The sequence below is a fragment of the Chelon labrosus genome, assembly GCF_963514085.1.
Source record: "Chelon labrosus genome assembly, chromosome: 12".
NCBI lineage: Eukaryota > Metazoa > Chordata > Actinopteri > Mugiliformes > Mugilidae > Chelon > Chelon labrosus.
The window spans coordinates 7,247,190-7,264,789 of record NC_140345.1 but is presented as its reverse complement, the minus strand read 5'-3'; the positions used below and the strand labels follow the sequence as shown (position 1 = coordinate 7,264,789).

General features: G+C 40.0%; 2 protein-coding genes across 3 annotated transcripts; one reads left to right on the top strand and one right to left on the bottom strand.

The window, feature by feature from the left end:
* Positions 1 to 523: 523 nt before the first annotated feature.
* Positions 524 to 2,246, top strand: LOC311497522 (trypsin-like; the record flags this gene model as incomplete). The annotated part of the gene is given in 6 exon segments (XM_084557839.1): positions 524 to 546; positions 1,138 to 1,258; positions 1,260 to 1,326; positions 1,739 to 1,915; positions 2,034 to 2,084; positions 2,221 to 2,246. Coding segments are annotated over 6 exon segments (465 nt in total).
* Positions 2,118 to 16,864, bottom strand: cblc (Cbl proto-oncogene C, E3 ubiquitin protein ligase). Of its 2 annotated transcripts, none has more exons than XM_084556955.1 (14): positions 16,714 to 16,864; positions 15,819 to 16,193; positions 11,076 to 11,222; positions 10,805 to 10,961; positions 9,878 to 9,999; positions 9,534 to 9,671; positions 9,363 to 9,450; positions 9,102 to 9,233; positions 7,195 to 7,377; positions 5,527 to 5,679; positions 5,324 to 5,370; positions 4,653 to 4,718; positions 4,493 to 4,533; positions 2,118 to 2,930 (listed from the first exon to the last, which is right to left on the bottom strand). In XM_084556955.1, the coding sequence occupies exons 1-14, from the start codon at positions 16,725 to 16,727 to the stop codon at positions 2,812 to 2,814; spliced, it is 1,782 nt and encodes a 593-aa protein (XP_084413081.1). In that variant the 5' UTR covers positions 16,728 to 16,864; the 3' UTR covers positions 2,118 to 2,811. The 2 variants fall into 2 exon arrangements, with proteins under 2 accessions (XP_084413081.1, XP_084413082.1); XM_084556956.1 differs by having other exon boundaries at positions 7,195 to 7,374.
* Between the last annotated feature and the right edge of the window lie 736 nt (positions 16,865 to 17,600).

Genomic DNA, 17,600 nt, shown 5'->3' with positions numbered 1-17,600 from the left:
ACCTGCCAAGAATCCTTGCCTCCCACCAGGTATCCTGCACACACCATGTGGTCAGTGATCATGCCAGGCTAGACACTATAGCGTCATGTAGAGGGTGGTGGACATTATTCATAATGGTCCAGATTTTGTTCAGGGTTCTTGCATCTGCCACTGCATTGTGGCATACTGGTTCACAGTCAGGGTGTGCTAGTTTGTGCCAGCATGATGTTGTAGTCTAGGGTCTTGTAGTCATAACTTTGTAATCATTTTGTTCTTTGTCTCCTTTTGTCTCCTTTTCAGCCTCTTTTTCCACAGATTTCCATCTTGGGTGACAACAAAGATGGCATGCACTGACATGTACTGTTCTGGGCCCTCGTTCATCCAGATGCGGTTGTCACCCAGAAGGGGCTGAAAAGGAGACAAAAGGAGACAAAGAACAAAATGATTACAATTTTCTTAACCACTTAAAAGAGACCTGGAACAAAAGAATGTAATACACTTTTTTTACCAGCAGTGGGCAGCAGAGATCATTCACTGGTCGATAATGAGGGAGCTGCCACAGAAGTGGTAACCCATGTTGTGAGCTTCTCACTGGTGGCCACCCAGAAAATCTTGCATGTTTTGTTATCCTAAAACATTTCTGCACACTGCAAATGTTCTTTACTTGCAGCACCCAGGAACGTGAAAACAATGAACATGAAAACCCTCCACGCATTCATACTTAACCCTAATCTACCCACCCACCTTCAAACTTCTGTCCACAACTCCCTGCGAGGAAAAATATATATTTTTTTGTCATGTTATGTTTCCATGTTTTACAAATGTGTCTGCTTTGGTGACTAACTGCACCTGCTGCACCAAAGAAAAGTAACAACTGTTTGCGCAAGCGATAACTCCCCTTTTAGCAATCATGCTAATAAATGACTATAACAAGCCATGTTGTGTTATTATAAACATAGTATAATTCTATAAAACGATTAATTTAACAGCATTTGTTTGTCTGGCTCTGCTGCTGATGGTCTGAGCGGCGGGTAAAGGCAGAAATTCACACGTGCATAGGGGATACATTCACACAAACACACCCACAAGAGCACACACATGAGTAGCCAGATAAAAAGATCATGAACAGTTGTGGCCAAAGATACATTTGATATATAGTGAAGCTACTGTCTTCTCTTCTGTCCCTTCCTGTGTCTGTGTGGCAGCTCCCCAGGAAGATGACAGGATCATTGGTGGACAGGAGTGTGAGCCACACTCTCCACCCTACATGGCCTCAGTCAAACTACTTGTGTAGGGGTGTTCTCATCAACGCACAGTGGGAGCTCTCTGTTGCCCACTGCCGTGTATGTACGCAATGATGGAAAAAGAATTACTCTCAAACAACATACTCATTGTTCTATCTTTCCACCCCAATAGTTTTTGTCCTTGAGCTTTTACCTTGCTTGATTTATGCATTATTTTCTGTAAGGTCAAAATAACAACACCAGTCAGTGGAAGTAAAATGGTTTTCAGTCTAGGACCATATGCAAAGGATATAAATTCAATTTAAAAGAACAGCCATAAATGTATATACGTAAATGGATAATGGGAGAATTCAGAGAAAAACAATTCTGAAAGGTTTTATTTTGCTTGTATAGTTCTCTATAGTACCTCTTCTCTCAGTCCCTATGCCCTACAGATCATGCTGGGACAACATGATGTGCGGATCCATCCTGTGTTTAAGACTTCTGTGTGCAAGATTCAATGATTATTTAATAAGATTTGAGTCTGCAGTTAGACTACCAGACTGTGGATTATGACATCATTCTGATCAAACTCCTCCACCCCATGGAGGTGACTGAGGTAGTTGCTCCCATCCCATTGCCCAAAGGCTGTCCAATGGGAGGGCTCCTCTGTTCTGTGTCTGAATGGAGAAACGCTGCCATGGAAGGCAAAGGTGACTTGATAAAAGGGATTTAAATTATACAAGTGAAGTGTGAAAAAGACAAAGACATGCTAAATACAAAATAATCTGCGTTCTGCTTGTCCCAGTGAACATGTCCTCCCGTCTGCAGTTTTGGACTTTCCCATAGTGGATGACCAGGACTGTGAGAACACCTATCCTGGTATGGATGAAGGAAGAGATGTATGCAATGTAAGTCTTACACTACCAACCATACAGCTCTGCAGGTATATTCAAACTAACACATGGGCCAGAACATGTGTGTAATCCTTTTTCATTTGTCTGTCCGTATTTTCCAGTCAATAATGGAAAAAACACCACATGAAATTTATAGCGTAGCAGTGTCGGTTACTCATTTATTAGTTTGATATAAATACAAGACTGCTTGATGAAGTAATACAGAGGCCTTCATTCACTCACATATTCACAAGAACAAATTTTTACTATGGTTTAATTGACGAGGTAGCATTTTTGCGACTGGTCCCCACCATTTGTCCACATAACTGAAAGAATTTGAGATAGTCTGAATTGCCATGGACGCCATATAAATACAATTTGAATGAATGGAAATGAAATAGTATAATTACATGTTCAAATGTCGCCTCTGCTCTTAACTTCGGAGGCTGGGTAAATGCTTTAATTATAAAGAACACAGAGTGAGGCACTAGAAATTAGCACCCAGTAGCAGTAATGGCAGTGTGATTATTGAACATGTCAGTCACAACCACTCGTCATTTTTAGCAGTGCAGCAGGAATGTGATCATTTACACTTCCGACCAGGGACTACTTTCACATTCACTGAAAGTTGATTTTAGTCGCCCAGATGTTTTAGTCCACATTTACGTCTCGCTTTGTTAAAGAGTATCGAGATTCCAGATGTCGCTTTGCATTCAGGACGACATGGTTCTCGTCATCTCTCCGAGGCCACACTTGTCCTTTCTGACCCGTGCTTTCCGTTCCTCCTTACGTCTTCTCTCTGGGCTGGAGGGTCCGAGCCACGCTATTCTACCTAGACACAGTCACAACAAAATAGGCCACTGTAAAATGTACAATTCACACAAATAGTTAATAGAGTTGCATGTTAAATGAGTATATTCCCTCATTTCACAAACCTTTGCTGTGAAAACACGACATGTTTCCACGAACAACAACACCTGCTCTGATTGAATGATTTCTAGCATGAGACTGTCAGTTAACAGACTTTTTTCACGGCAGACAATTTGACTCATCGCAGTAGGGAAAGCACAATGGTTCAGTTTCATTTATTGTCCCATATACCCTTTTAGTGAGTCAGCATGTTGAATGTGGTACCGATCAAGTCATGAGTTAAGAAAAAAAGTGGGAACAGAAACTAAAAGTGCAACCGGCGGTATTAAAAGCAAACATTCTGACAAAATGTCAGATGTAAGATGTTACTAATACCATTATTAATTTATTCACTGAATTACAGTGCTTGCTATAAAAAAAAAGTGCCACGTGGTACATGTCAAAGTAACATCCACATGAATGCCAGGTACAAAAGTTTCCCAGCAGAACACTGAATTGTCACAAGATGGTCAATGTTATGCACCTCAACTATAATGGTCATAATGTTATGCCTGATCAGTGTATATCACCAATTTAACCTTCTAAACCATTGCACTATAATATGATTTAATTCTTTCATTACGAAAGAGATAATATATTGTGTCTTTTCTTTGTAGACAGTGTGTATGCTATTCACTTCCCGTCAGTGGTCATAATGTTACGTCTGATTGGTCGCTGTTTTCTGTTATAGAAATGTTTACTGAATATAAAAAAAGAAAAATGGTAGTGATAATTTAGAAATCCAATTTAATTTCACAATTAAGTATTTATAAAGCGCCAAAAACAGTGCAAACGGTCTAAAGACTCCGTACAGTACACCTGAGACCAAAAGAGAGGTGACGTTAAACAGACTGTCCAGCAGAGGGCGCACAGACACCATTGTTTCCTCTGAGTAGTACAGCACCATCTCAGCAGAGTAGTGTGTGTGGAGTCAAGCGGTATATTTGGTGAGTTGCTAACAAGCAAAGTTAATGACAACAGCATTTTCACTCCTTAAAATAACTTAGAATGCTAAAATAACTTCTTATGCTGTCATAGAATGCTAGCCTGTTCGTCAGTGGAGTAACATGGCAGGTTTAAAAGCATTAAATTAAGCATAAAAATCCCCAACGGTTCCTGCCTAATCTCACATAGAAGCCAATGTTGACGTTTTAATCTTACTGTTAGTACAAGTCTGACCCGTTTACTAAAGTCAGAAATGTTAGGTATATTTTGAATGTTTTACTTCAAATGTTTTGCTTAAATCCAACATCAGTATTTAGCAGCAGTGATTATTTTATCATTACACTATAGATGCCGTAACTATAAATATGATGTAACCTCTTTGGACAATTAAACTGTAACAAGTTCACTTAAATGACAGGCATCACTGCAAAAATACAATCCCCCAAATGCACAATAAAGACGGGAAAGCAATACTTTACGGTATATATTTCGGGATAAGATCCTCAGTTTGATTTTATTACAGCACAATATTTGACTTACTGTCGGCAGGAGGAATTGTTGCTTCCCTGAGGTATTCAGCACTGTGAAACAGAATTGGAAACACAAGAGCAATACACGTGAATTAGTCGCTGTGTTGGAACAATTGAATCAACTTCATTGATGATTATTAACTGCACTACAGTACATATAGAGAATACACCTCTGAGAGAGAGTGTTCGATCTCAGGTTTTCTTCCACATTGCTGTGTGAAGCTTCCCCGTGGAACCTTAACAGAGACAAAAAGGATATAGAGGACAAAGGATTTATAATTCTTGTCCAGAGTATGCGTGACTAGCAGCTATAGCAACAGAAATGATTGATCCTCTTGACATTATAAATGAATCAAACAATCATCATCTGGTTTTCTTTCTGCCATACCTAATGATAAGAAAGTGCAGAAAACATTTTTTTTTATTACCGCAATCTTAATATTAGTGTTTCGAGTCAGTATCTGTTATGAGTAATATCAGTGTTGAAGTTTGACGGTGGTCTGATCAATTCTCGCACACGTATCTACACCACAAAATGACACCAACAAAGACATAAGTAACCATGCACAATCAGTGCAAATTCATTTAGTTTGTGACACATTGAGACCTTTTTCACATTTCTGGTTGTTCCACAGTTAATTACAGTAACAAGGCAGAATTCTAGGTTCCTTTATAGAAAACTGAAACTGACTTCGCTTTGTGACAAAAATATCATGATTCTTATCTTGGCAGCAAGCAACCACTGTGTAAAAGCATTAGTGTTAGCGGTGCCCAGATATAGACTATTTCGTGCATGCATGCAGACAACAGAAATGTCCCCTTACATTAAGCACCGTCTCACCTGTTTGTCTGTTGATTGTGCCTATGCGTTTCAATGCCACTGTGAGCCTGCAGAACAGAGGAAACAGGTCACAGTTATTGGTGCGGTACTGTAGATGAATCACCATTTTAGCATCTGCGAGGATTTGAAAAAATTAGCATGTCATGTCATCAAGCTGCAAAAACATAAAACAGCAGAGGTGTCAAATGCATGTGTGAACCTACTGAATGAGAGTGTGAGTGTTTGACCAGCGTCTTGGTTTCAGATGTCTGAGACTGTATGGAGGGAGATGGACAGCGTGGGTCTGCGCTGTTTTTAGGAGGCAAAGGTGGAGCGCTCATATGAGAGCTGGGAAACTGGTACTCCAAACTTGAAAACTGTTGAAAAAGAAACATTTTCATTCATTTAATGTTGTCGTAGTCCAGAGTCAGTAAATTACATCCTTACATCTCGTGTAAGGCTTTAGCAAGGCTTTATTTATTTTTCTGCAAGCTGAAGAACAATTTTACTGAAAAATTATTATTTTAGTTTATTTGATTTCATTCTCTGTGTACAGTTGTTGGCTCCTGTTGAAGAATAAATGTTTTTAAATCAAAATGTGTAATGGATGAAAACGTTTTGATCGATGACCAGTGATGGGAATAACGGCGTTAAAATAAACGGCATTACTAACGGCGTTATTTTTTTTAGTAACGGGTAATCTTAACTAATTACTATTTCCTCCGTTACAACGCCGTTACCGTTACCGACAGTAAAATGTGGTGTATTACTTGTGCTGTCAGCCAGCCACAAGAGCTGCGTAGGTGTTTTGTTTGTTTGTTTGTTTTTCCCCCGTTGGGTGGGGTGGGGTGTAGCCGCATAAGTGATGATGATTTGCTAAGGTAGGGTCAGATTTCATGGTAAGCCAATCAGCGGCAGGGCAGTGTTCAGTTGGGCGGGTGTTGTTTACACACAAACGCGCGCATAGCAGTATCATACAGTTATCAGAGATAACCTGCAGGCCAAATGCATCAATTCAGGTGTCCACATAGCAGAGACATGTGGGCCAGACCTGGCTTGAAGCCGGCACAGGTGGCGTTCACTCGGCACGGGCATACGGCAAGTGAACTGGACAGATGCGGCAAAGGCGGCACTGTCTTGACTCTGGCAGACAGATGTGGGACACTTGTGGAGTGTAGTATTCGCCCCACATATCACATTAGACCTCTGGGCCACCTCTGGGCCACATAATGTGAGGCCGGCCACATCCGGCACACATGTTGGACTGAACGCCACCTGTGCCGGCTTCAAGCCAGATCCGGGCCACATGTCTCGTACGTTAGTACACAAACCATATGTAGCCTAACGTTTACAGGTGTTTGAGCACAAGTAGGCCAAATGCATCAATTCAGGTGGTGAATGAGAGAACCAGTTATTAATATAATATGATCTGATTTTAGCTTAACACCCGATTTATGCTTGTTTATTTATAAATAAATGCCCCCAATTTATTTATTTATTTTTAATTTTTTTGCTCACTTACTGGAATGGATAGGGGCCCACTGACATTAAGAGTGTGTAGGGCCCAGAATTTGGTTCTACGCCCCTGATTGCAGCATAGTGCCAAATGCTTAGGGGCAAGTCAACAGTCTTTTGGGAATCCTTCTAAAAGGTATTAGAAAAGTTTGAAAAATAGAAAAGGTGCTCAAGCTGCGAAATGAATTGTCGGGACATCACCAAAGTCATTAGGATTAATCCTCAGTTGGCCACAAATACAGTATCTAAACCAATCCATATCATAGCTGTTGAGCTATTTCAGCCAGGACCAAAGCAGTGGACAACAAGCTGACACTTCATCTGCTAGCAGGGTTCAAATTAAACAGAAAATGAGAGATAGAAATGAATCTACTCACCTTCTTCATCGCAGCCATTTCCTTTATCACTTGTTCAATGTCCTCATGGTCTTCATCCTCTGCGTCGCAATCACCATCATCCTCCCACTGCCCACTGCCTGGCAGGAACGGCTCAACGAGGACGGACTCTGTTCCTCTGATGTCGCAGCGGCAGTATGGGCAGGTGTGGCCAGCTGACTTCTGCTAGATACAGTAATTATCAACAACCCATCACAGACAGAGTAGTGGAAATCAAGACTCACATGTTTTTTCCCTCAGGCACTAAACTTTAAATAATCTTCTGAATTCATGCATATTATCATTTTATTACTCTTGTTGCACTTTACTGCTGCTGGTTGCAGAACTGAATTGGGCTATGGACTCAATTTTATGTTGTTTGCGGATGTGAGTGTGTGCGGTGAGTGTTTTTTTTTTTTTTTATGTGGAAAGTTGTTGTGCACCATGATGAGCAGCACCTCCAATTTCGTTGTATAGATGCAATGACAATAAAGATTCTATCCTATTCTAAAGACCATATGAATGTAAAAATCTGTTGGTTTGAGGACAGCTTTGTGTCTTTTGAACTGTGTGTAGTGGAATATGTTGAACTTCTTCGAAGAAAAAAGTTTTTCAAAAGATGAAGAAGGTGGAAAATACCACGTTCAACAGACACTGTAGATTGAGGTGAAGATGAAGGCAAATCGTTGAAACGTTTTATTTTTGCTGTCATCGTTGTGCTTGTGTAGTACGTGCTTATTTCAGCCGCTGCATTCCGCAAAGTGGCATTCAGCTGCAACTGTGTTAACCTCTCAGAGATGAGCTATTTGCTCATCTAGGCTGACTTGAACATTTCCATTGCAGTCTGACATTCACAAAGACGAAGTCTTTTCACTTTTCTCTCTCTTCCTCTCCTTTTCTCACACACACAATCTTTCTCTCAAACTGAATGTGACCGATACAGCTTGGGGAGGATGTGAGGCTCACACAGGAAGTCCTGAGCAAAATGTCAGGATATGCTGCTCTGCAGCAGCTTTCGTTCTGATTGGATGCCTCCAATGTCACTCTGTGTTTAAAAGAGGAAGCTGGGAAAGCCCCACTGCAGGATCACAATGAAAGCGCATACAGAAAATTCTGTCCATATGATGACCAAAGTTTAAATTGCAAAATTTTGATTTTGAAAGGCCACCATACGATATTCTGTATGTCTTTCTTACATTTATATTGGGCTGTTAACAGTCCTACTTCATCCCCCCTTGACATCTGCATACTGAGAGCATCTGTCATTTTTTTTTTTTTTCACTTTTCACTCTGAATTTTAAAAGCTTCACACGTATTTTCCCCTAATATATGTTGCATGTTTCTAGTTTCAGAGAGTGCAGGAGTGGCTCCTCGGCTCATTTTGTTGCTCGAAAAAACTGAAGAGTTTGTGGAGACATCGTGAGCCAATGTTGCGCTTCATGTTTTTCTTCATGTGTACAAAATATAGTTGGATATAAAAATCTGCAAATTTGCATTGTATAATTCAACACTGTCTTTTGTAGACAAGACAGGACATGTAAATTATCTTATGCAGTCTTGTGTGCAAGCTCTAGTTCTTATGACTATTTTAGCAGTTCTACATTTTGATTAAACGTTTGCATAAAAACACAGCGCATATTTTTGACATCAGCCCCAAACCACATTCAAATGAACAGCATTGTTACTGTATGGTGGGGCTACAACCAACAGCCAAACCATGGCCTACAAAAATAAATCTAGTTAGTCAACCCAGATTCTTTTTCACTCCACTAAACACACAGCAACGGTTACAGTAAACCTCTATCTCAGATGAACATGTCACTACAAGAACGATGAAGCAGGCGATTCATCTGTGATTCTGAGCTAAGATAAACATTAGGCGTTGTGGGTGAGTGGATAGAGATTCATACCTGCCAGCCTGTGAGGCAGGGTTGGCAGAGGAGATGCCCACAGGGTTGGATCCGAGTGTCTTTGTCCCTCTCTGCACAGATCTTACACAGCTGGAAGGTGCTACCGATTTCACAGTAGAGCTCATACTGCTCCTGTTTGGTTAGTCAGAGAGACGAGACAGAACAGACAACATCTCTGAAGGTGATCTATGTTTTGTCTTCAAAAAGCTGCCCGCAAGCCTCTGTAAAATTGATAAAGAGGTATAAAGTATGTCTCCTTACTTCTGTAACTTTGACTTTGCCCCTTTGCGTTGGTTCACACAGGCTTGTCAGGTCGGGGTTCACATCACGGCCATCAGGGAACAGGTAGCTGCATGAACAGAGGCGCTTACAGGAAACACCCACAAACAAAAAAGGAAAATAAATGAGAGACCTGTGTGTGTTTCTACTTACCAGCGCTCCTTGAAGCCCTGAATGAGTGCCTGGTAGAGAGGTGTATTCTCAGGGATGGTCTGGACGATGTTGCCTTCAACTGTCACGTGGCCAATAGCCCACTGGCCCATTCTTGTGCAGCTCAGACGAAAGATATAGCTTGGAGAAAAGTAAGTACTTGTGAATCCCAATTGTTAAACAAGGCAGAAAATCAAAATTGAAAGAAAAACGCTAGAAAGCCTCAGTTTGTGTCTGCTAAATATGAAAGCAAACAGAGTAACAAATGAGCCCCTTGCCTCAGGAACTTTTTTTTCATGAATAGCTATTGAGTTCTGAGGTAAGTCAGAGACTGTGCTCATGCTCACCTCCCAGGTCTGTGCAGGTAGCGTTCCAGGCGAGCTACTACCTGGTCATAGGTGAGGAAAGCCATGTAGCCTGGATGAGTCACTGCTAGCTGGTTCCAGTTCCTTAAAAGCGACCGCCAAGGCTAAAGACAAGAGGAGACGAGAGTTGTTAGATTACTCAGTCTACTTACGACAAAATATTACACAACCAAACCACAACCTAATGAAACAATGAAGTGATAAATAGGTCTGTCCTAGATACATTGTATTTGAAAAGTCTGCATTAAGCAAACAAGATTATGGTGTCCCTTTAAAAAGGGTGCGTGTTCATGACAAACTCCTTTGTCCATGAGGGTTGCCATACAGGTCAGACTACAGACAGGAATTCAGGCCAGGTGTATGCTGCTGTTATTTGTCCATGTGTTCCTTCTTTCTTCAGGTCAACTTTAAGGCACATATTTCTGTTAGTAAGACTTAACCGTTATATTGAGTTTATTTGTTGTTATCATGAGGGTATGAATCTTGTTTGTTAAAGAAATATAAAACAGTCATGATGCTGCGTTAAGGGGTTTTCAATGTAAGTTAGCATTGATGCTAATCGCTAACATTGCTAGTAGCATGTGGTGATGTGTATTTGTGTTGTGCTTTATTCTTTCTCAGTATTTGTGCATGAAAAGTTGAAAGACAGACTTTTTATAATTTTATTTTCTCTGTAGTTTCACAGTACTTCTAACATCTTAACAGCCAAGACGTCTCCTAGATGTTTGTTGAAGGACCTGTTTAGGAGAGCTAGTAGTCTTAATCACATCTCTAGTGAGGACAGAATAAAAATAGTATGCGAGCAGCTAGTCTGCAGTCCTGTCTGACAATCAGCGAGAAAGTGAAAAAACATATTCCCTTCAAATGTCTGTTTAAAATTGTTACCTGCATTGGAAATTTTCACCTCACCTGGAACAATCTCGTGAAGATGTCAAACTCAAACACAGAGACGTAATCGTTACAGGTGAGATCAATGGTTGATTTCAGAGCCATGGACTCCATCCCTTCCTCAAATGCATGCACACTCCGCAGCTTTTCTTTAAAGCTACTCCACTGCACCAAGCACCTGTCAGGAAACATCATTAAAATTTATTGGATATGGACTGACACAAAACAGAAAACCCAAAGCCATAGCAAGGCCGCAAAATCTGCAGTCAAAATGAAAAATTTCCGCTCTTACTTCGTGCCAAAGGAATGCCTCCAAAACTCCTCTGCCTCGGTCTTAGTCACCCTGTAGGTGTCACCCTGAAAACATCCCCCTGGAAACATGGCCTTCAGCTCCCACAGCATGTGACTGAACAGCAAGGACAGTTTGGTCAAATTCCTCCTGAAAATGAAAGACACAGCACACTTTCAGTTGTGGCTGTAGGTACAAGTATATAAATACAAGTATATAAAATCAGCTTCTGAGCCAAGAAACAATTGACATTTGCAGAAAAATCTAAACTCTTTAGTATTTATTATTTAATCTCTTACCATTCGTTTGTACATTCTATTTTTAATAAGCGTCACCCGATACTCTAATTTGCAGTGTTATGCTTCAGTTGGAAAAAGCCTTTTAGAAGCATTGCTGATACTTTCCATAGATACACACAAACATACTCACACAAGCGATCACACAACAAGTAGTCCATCTTGCAAACAGGATGCTGCCTGCTGCATGCTTGTCTGTAAATACCACAAAATGTTCCAGTGGCCAGTGTGTCACTTCAGGCCAGTCTTTACCAGTCTCACTACTCTTTTGAGGCTTTACAAGGGTCTTGATTTCTATTTTTAGACAACTGTTTTGCACACTTTTCTGCTTTGAGTTTTTTTTTTTCTCTCTCTCTCTTACGTGTGTCTCTCTCTGTCATCGTGCACTTTGGTGCAACAGGTGATCTCACGCTCAAAAACACCGCTTCCAAAACTGGTTAACCTCTTTTAACAACAGTTGCAGATATTGTTTGACAGCAGTAGCGCCACTGAATGACACGTTGAAACGCTAAGAAGGTTCCCTCCCTGGTTTATTTTATGTATAAATACAAAATAATCGTGATGTGGATGATGATTTATAAGTGATATGACAATAAAAATTCTAAAAATCCAGCATCTATGCAAATATACTTCAGACTGTGATGATTTGCTGTGGAAGTCAAGCATGACATGAGATAACCACAAAACATATTTGACTGGAGGAAGATTATTCTACATTTTTTTGAATAACCAACTACTGAAGGAAACATATTTGTAATACAAATTAAAAATGGTTATAGTTAAAAATGTGCAATGATATACAAAATATCCTCGATATATTATTATCTACTGATGGTGAGTCATCATATTACAATGTAAGTAAATCATGTCTATTGAATTTGTTGTCATGTAACATATACCCTCTTTTGTAATGTGTTTTTGATGATTTCTTCAAATGTTCGATTTGCTGAGGCATGTTTTAATTCAGTAAAACACAATTTGACAATGAGGAGCGTGGTCATAAACTTTCCACCTCAGTCAGAGTAAGAAAACCTCTAAGGTGTTCAGGAGGTGAGCGTAGAGTAGTAGAGCAAGAGGTGGGAGGAAATGCGTAAGCCACATCCCTCACTCTGGCCGGACCTCTGTGTACTTAAAAATATAATTCAGAAGACAGAAATATTCTGGTGACATTTATAATAACCAAAAGATACCGTAAATGACAATCAAACCAAACAGTGGATAACCACTGAAATCCCTCGTATATTATACGACAGAGAATGTGATTTTTAGTTTGACTTTTCAACTTTAGCTGCATCTCCGAGCGACCCTCACAGTGAACACTCCAGAAATGTTTCTCAGATTCAAATTCTGTATTTTAAAATCCGCATTGAATTATTATCGGTGTCTCTTTGCTTGTTTAAAACCATCAGCCACAATCTAAACAAGAGCACATGTTCTATTTGACAGCCATAGTTAACAACAGATTTTTGCAAAACCTTTGATGCGTTCTTTTTGACTATACAAATAGTCAAAAAGCTTGATCAGCAGTAAAATGTTGCTTAATTATTTATTTCAGTGATGAAATTTCAAAATATGCTTATAAATATATGTGGCATTCTTGTGTTGTTTGTATGTTCGAGAAGGTTTGCACATTTGCATGAGTTTTTCATTAAGTCCTGTGTGTCAAAGCCTTCAGTGTGTCACAGACAATCATCTTCAAAACTGTCTGTTTCTGTCATCTCCCCCATTCGTCAGATCTCAGTTCTCCTTTTTGGCTTCACATGATGGCATCCCAGAAATTTCACTTGCTAAAAGCGACAATTATTTTAAAGCGCCTACAGTCACTGCTTTTAGACAGAGACTGAAAAAAGTGCTTACTGGCCTGAGTCTGAAAGATAGCAAGCCACAAAAAAAAGAGGACATTGCAGGAAGACAATCTAAATACACAAAAGAGGATATTTATACAAATTGCCCTACCATCCAACCCACAATATACATAACACTGTGTGAATTTGCCACATGACTGCCCATGCAGGCCTTGCTGCGGTAAAAAAGCCATCTGTTGAGCATGCAGAAGATTACTGAAGATGACGTGAGATGAATCTTTTTATATGGTTTATCTGATTTTCACATTTTCCAAAAAGATAATATTTGATTAAAAACTGCAGCCTGCGACAGTATGCAAACAATGAGCCACTTTGTCGAGTGGAATCTCAAGATTAAAGCTCAAAGCCAGCGCCTCAACCAACAATGAGATATAGGAGGACTGAGAGCCGCAGTAAAATGATGATCTTGGTTCAGTCATACAGAATGTGCTATACTCAGGGGTTGTCTGGTTATTTGATATTTAATCTATATTGTCCTATATTATCTTTATGAGCAAACCTGGGGAAGATCACCATGTAATGAATTGTTCAATTGGTTATTAAATCTTTTTGCTGAATGAAAATCTATTAGCGGGCTATAATCTGGAGTGCGACGGTGTGATGGTGAGTTAATAAGAATAAATAAGAATGTATTTTGACATTGATAATCTCAATATGAAAATTGAGTTAAACTCACATCAAGATTTTTTTATGCGGGAAATTGTTTTTCTGCTATGCCGTACTTTAAAAACTAAAATTTGCTTGGAATCTACAACTTAAATTTCAGAATAGTTTGAATCGATAACAATATATAATCAGATTTTCACAGCATAAGCTGAAACTTGATGGAGAGATAGATTGTGCTTAACCCTGGCGCGCAAATACGAATGATAATTGTAATAGAGCGTAGAAGAATGTCTCCATTAAAAACAGAAAAGTCGTGTATGAATTGTATTTGTGTATGATTATTGTCACTGTCCTTTGTAACGCCAAAGGTTTTTGCTAAATAAAGTGTCATGATTTCGTTGCAGTAAATGCAACAAATCCTGTCCTGAATTCAAGCCACGTGCAAGTCAGCAGAGATGCTGAAATAAAAGCATGGATAGAACTTGTTGATACAGCTGTATAAGCATTCCCAGCAAAATGTCAGTTCAAACTCAGAGGATGTTGGTGCTTTTTCTAGTTTCCCCATATTAGCATCACAAAGGAACATTTTTTGTCCCTTTTTCCAACTTCATCATTAGTATTCATAGAAGGAGCGAGGGATTGTGGCCCAAACTCCAAATAGGAAAGCAACTCCGTTAGGCTCTTCCAAAATCTTCTACTTTTACCAAACACCAAACGGAACATAAGTCATTTTAGCGCACACTGTGTCGTTTCTATTAAACTTCTAGTTGTTTTATATTGGTGCAGCTTTTATAGATGATGTAACAGTGTCAGTTCAGTTCATGTAATTTAGTGTTCAAGATGCGGTGGAAACCTGTATCGCATGTAAACATTAAGTTAGGACTAATGTTAGGTTAGGTTAGACATCTATAGCGAACTATTGAGGGATTGTACTTTTAAGTGGAGTTAGAACTCTCCGGTCCAGGGTGCTGGACAGAGATCTGAGGGACGTGTCGCCTGTTCAGGTTACGGCAACAAATTAACCAGAAATTCATCGAGAAAAATGCTTTCGGTTTGAGATCTGTTGGGGAGGAAGAGAAAACGGCAGCTGGAATATTTTCAAACTTCTTACTTCATGTCTGGTTGGACAGCCAATTTTAATCGGGCTTTGAGATCTCAGATAATTAGTTTTTGGAATCAGTCTTATTTTATTTGTGGTGCCAAAACATCTTTGCAAATATTCATAATAATCTTCTTCCAGAGAAGTCGTCCCATTACTCCGCAGACCTCCCTGCAAGCAGCCGTCACCTGGACCTGAATTCCTGGGTCATCTATGGGGTTACATGGACACTTTCTGGAAAGAGTCATTAAAGCACCTTGTACATAAGTAATTATATGATTTTATAAATTATATATAAAATTCCTCTCAAACCATCTGTCTCAGTAGTGTGGCAGTCAAGAAACTGGCTCTGGATATCTCAGTGCAAGGGAAAATATATCTAAAATTATAATCACTGCTGCACATTATAGAAAGTGTTTTTGGAATGACCGTTTAGATTGCAACTAAGAATAATTGTAATGATGTGTCCATTTTGTCCAAAACTGTAAGAAACAAATGCTTGTTACAAGTTTAGAAAGCCGAATGTGATCTCTTCAAATATAACCAGAAGAATGAAGAATTGTCTTGCAATGTAAAAAAAAATAAACAAATAAATAAACTAAAATTCCGCAAAAACATCAATCCCATCTGGAACCAGGGCTTTTTGGTTTATCTTGTTGAACAGAGAAATGAATGGATTATCACAAATGTTCTCTTGCCCAACTAATATATTAAACATTGATTAAAAAAAGAACAGAATAATGAAGGATTTATGTTGGATTTAACTAAAAATAGTTTTCAATATCTTATTATCTCTTATTATCTTAATAAGATAAGCTAAGTCCTCTAACATGTGCTCACTAGTGTTAATGTATGGAAATGTCAGCCATCGCCCTCTTACCTGCAGCTTGATGTCTCCTCAAATATCTTCTCGCGTCCTTCTTTAAACAGCAGCAGGGCCTTTTCTGTCTTATCCAGCAGGTTTCTGACGTGGACCCTCAGGTACTTAGCCTCGTCTCTTCGTGGCACCTGGCTGCCTGTCGCCCTGGAGCCGTGGTAGGGCTCCCAAACCTGAATGAGCAGTGTTGAGGTCTCGGACACCAGCTCTGGCAGGTATGGCGGACTGTTCCTCAGGCCTAGCCGAGGATTCGTGCACAGCTCGTGGAGCTTGGCCAGTCTTTTGATGGTCTTTTCCACCAGCCGCCGATCTCCACTGGTAGGGGGCTGGGAGGCTCCTAAGTCAGCTGCCGCCATCATTCCGCTGTTGTGTGTTTGACTGTGAAGTGAACCAAATACTAAATGTCGGTGACTTTGTGTGTGGGCGTGTCAAAAAATAACAATGGCGTTGCCAGGTCAGGAGGTGTGAAAGTTACATTTTTGAATGCGTGTTAACCCTTCAATTGTATCCTCCTTAAACGCATCCACTCTTGATTCATTCAGTGGCAGTCCAACAGCATTACATTATCTAGCAATAAACAACATGTGCATTTACAAGTATATCTTAAAAGACACTGAGGGCTTTCAGCCAAAACAGCCCCTGTTGTCCATTTCAAGCTTCTGACTCATCTGTTTGAGCTTCAACAATAATACAAGGCCTGTCACATATAACACATGACAAACAATCCACAAGAGGAACAAACAGCTTAAGAAAGATACTGAAAGCAAAGGAAAGGAGGGGTTGAAACTGACAGCCAAACCTCAAAGCAGTCCAGAATGCTACATCCCTCTCCTCTCCTCTCTCCCCATCTTAGCACATTTGGCAAGTGTTGCCTGTAGTTTAGCCGTACTCTGCTTACCAACATTTACGCATACATCTCAGCAGCACAGTCGTCCTAGATTCTCCGGGTCAACAGAGCTAACTCGAAGCACAGCGGAAACATGCTCTCTGTCATGGCCTGACTCGTCCCTGCTGCTTCTTTGTCTTCTCTTGATGTCACCCTCTGTGTCTCTCTCGCCTTGGTTCAGCCTTTGATTGGTTTCCTGGTTGCAGCTAGAAAAACTGGTTTGTTTTCTTTGCTCTACTGCTCAGACAGACAAGTAGAGAGAGAGAGAGAGAGAGAGAGAGAGAGAGAGAGAGAGAGAGGGAGAGGTGGGAGGGAGGAATTGAGAGAGGTATGAGCATTTAGTAAGAATGAAAGCAGATTGTATGACCTGCATAAAACTTCCAAAGTAATCCGGACAAGATTACTTACCAATGGACAGGGTGGCTGTGAAAGGAAATGCAAAGGTCAAAGAGACATCTGCATCTTCACCTCACTGTCTGCAGGAAACTTTTTATTGTGTAATTAAATGAATTCATATGGCGTGTCATTAGAATTTAACTTTAACAGTTTTTTTTCCCCCACTCAAATCCCTTTGGCCCACACTGAAATATTTTAATTTTTATATTGATTGAGATGAAACTTGATGATGACAGTAATGGACAGTGTATCCTAATTGTCTGACCACCATAAAGCTTTTGATAAATAATTTACATTAACTTTTTCTCAGACGCTTCACAGAACCCAGCCTGAAGACATACTGTGTTACTTAAATTTCTCCTACGGGCGACCAATGAAGGTGTTTCGTCTTGAATGTGATCACCCACCAACTTGTGCAACCACAAGGAGGAGACAAACTCATAGGAGAGCGCCTCACCAAAGTCACAGGATTAAAGTTTCTATGAAAAAGACAAGCACTCAGC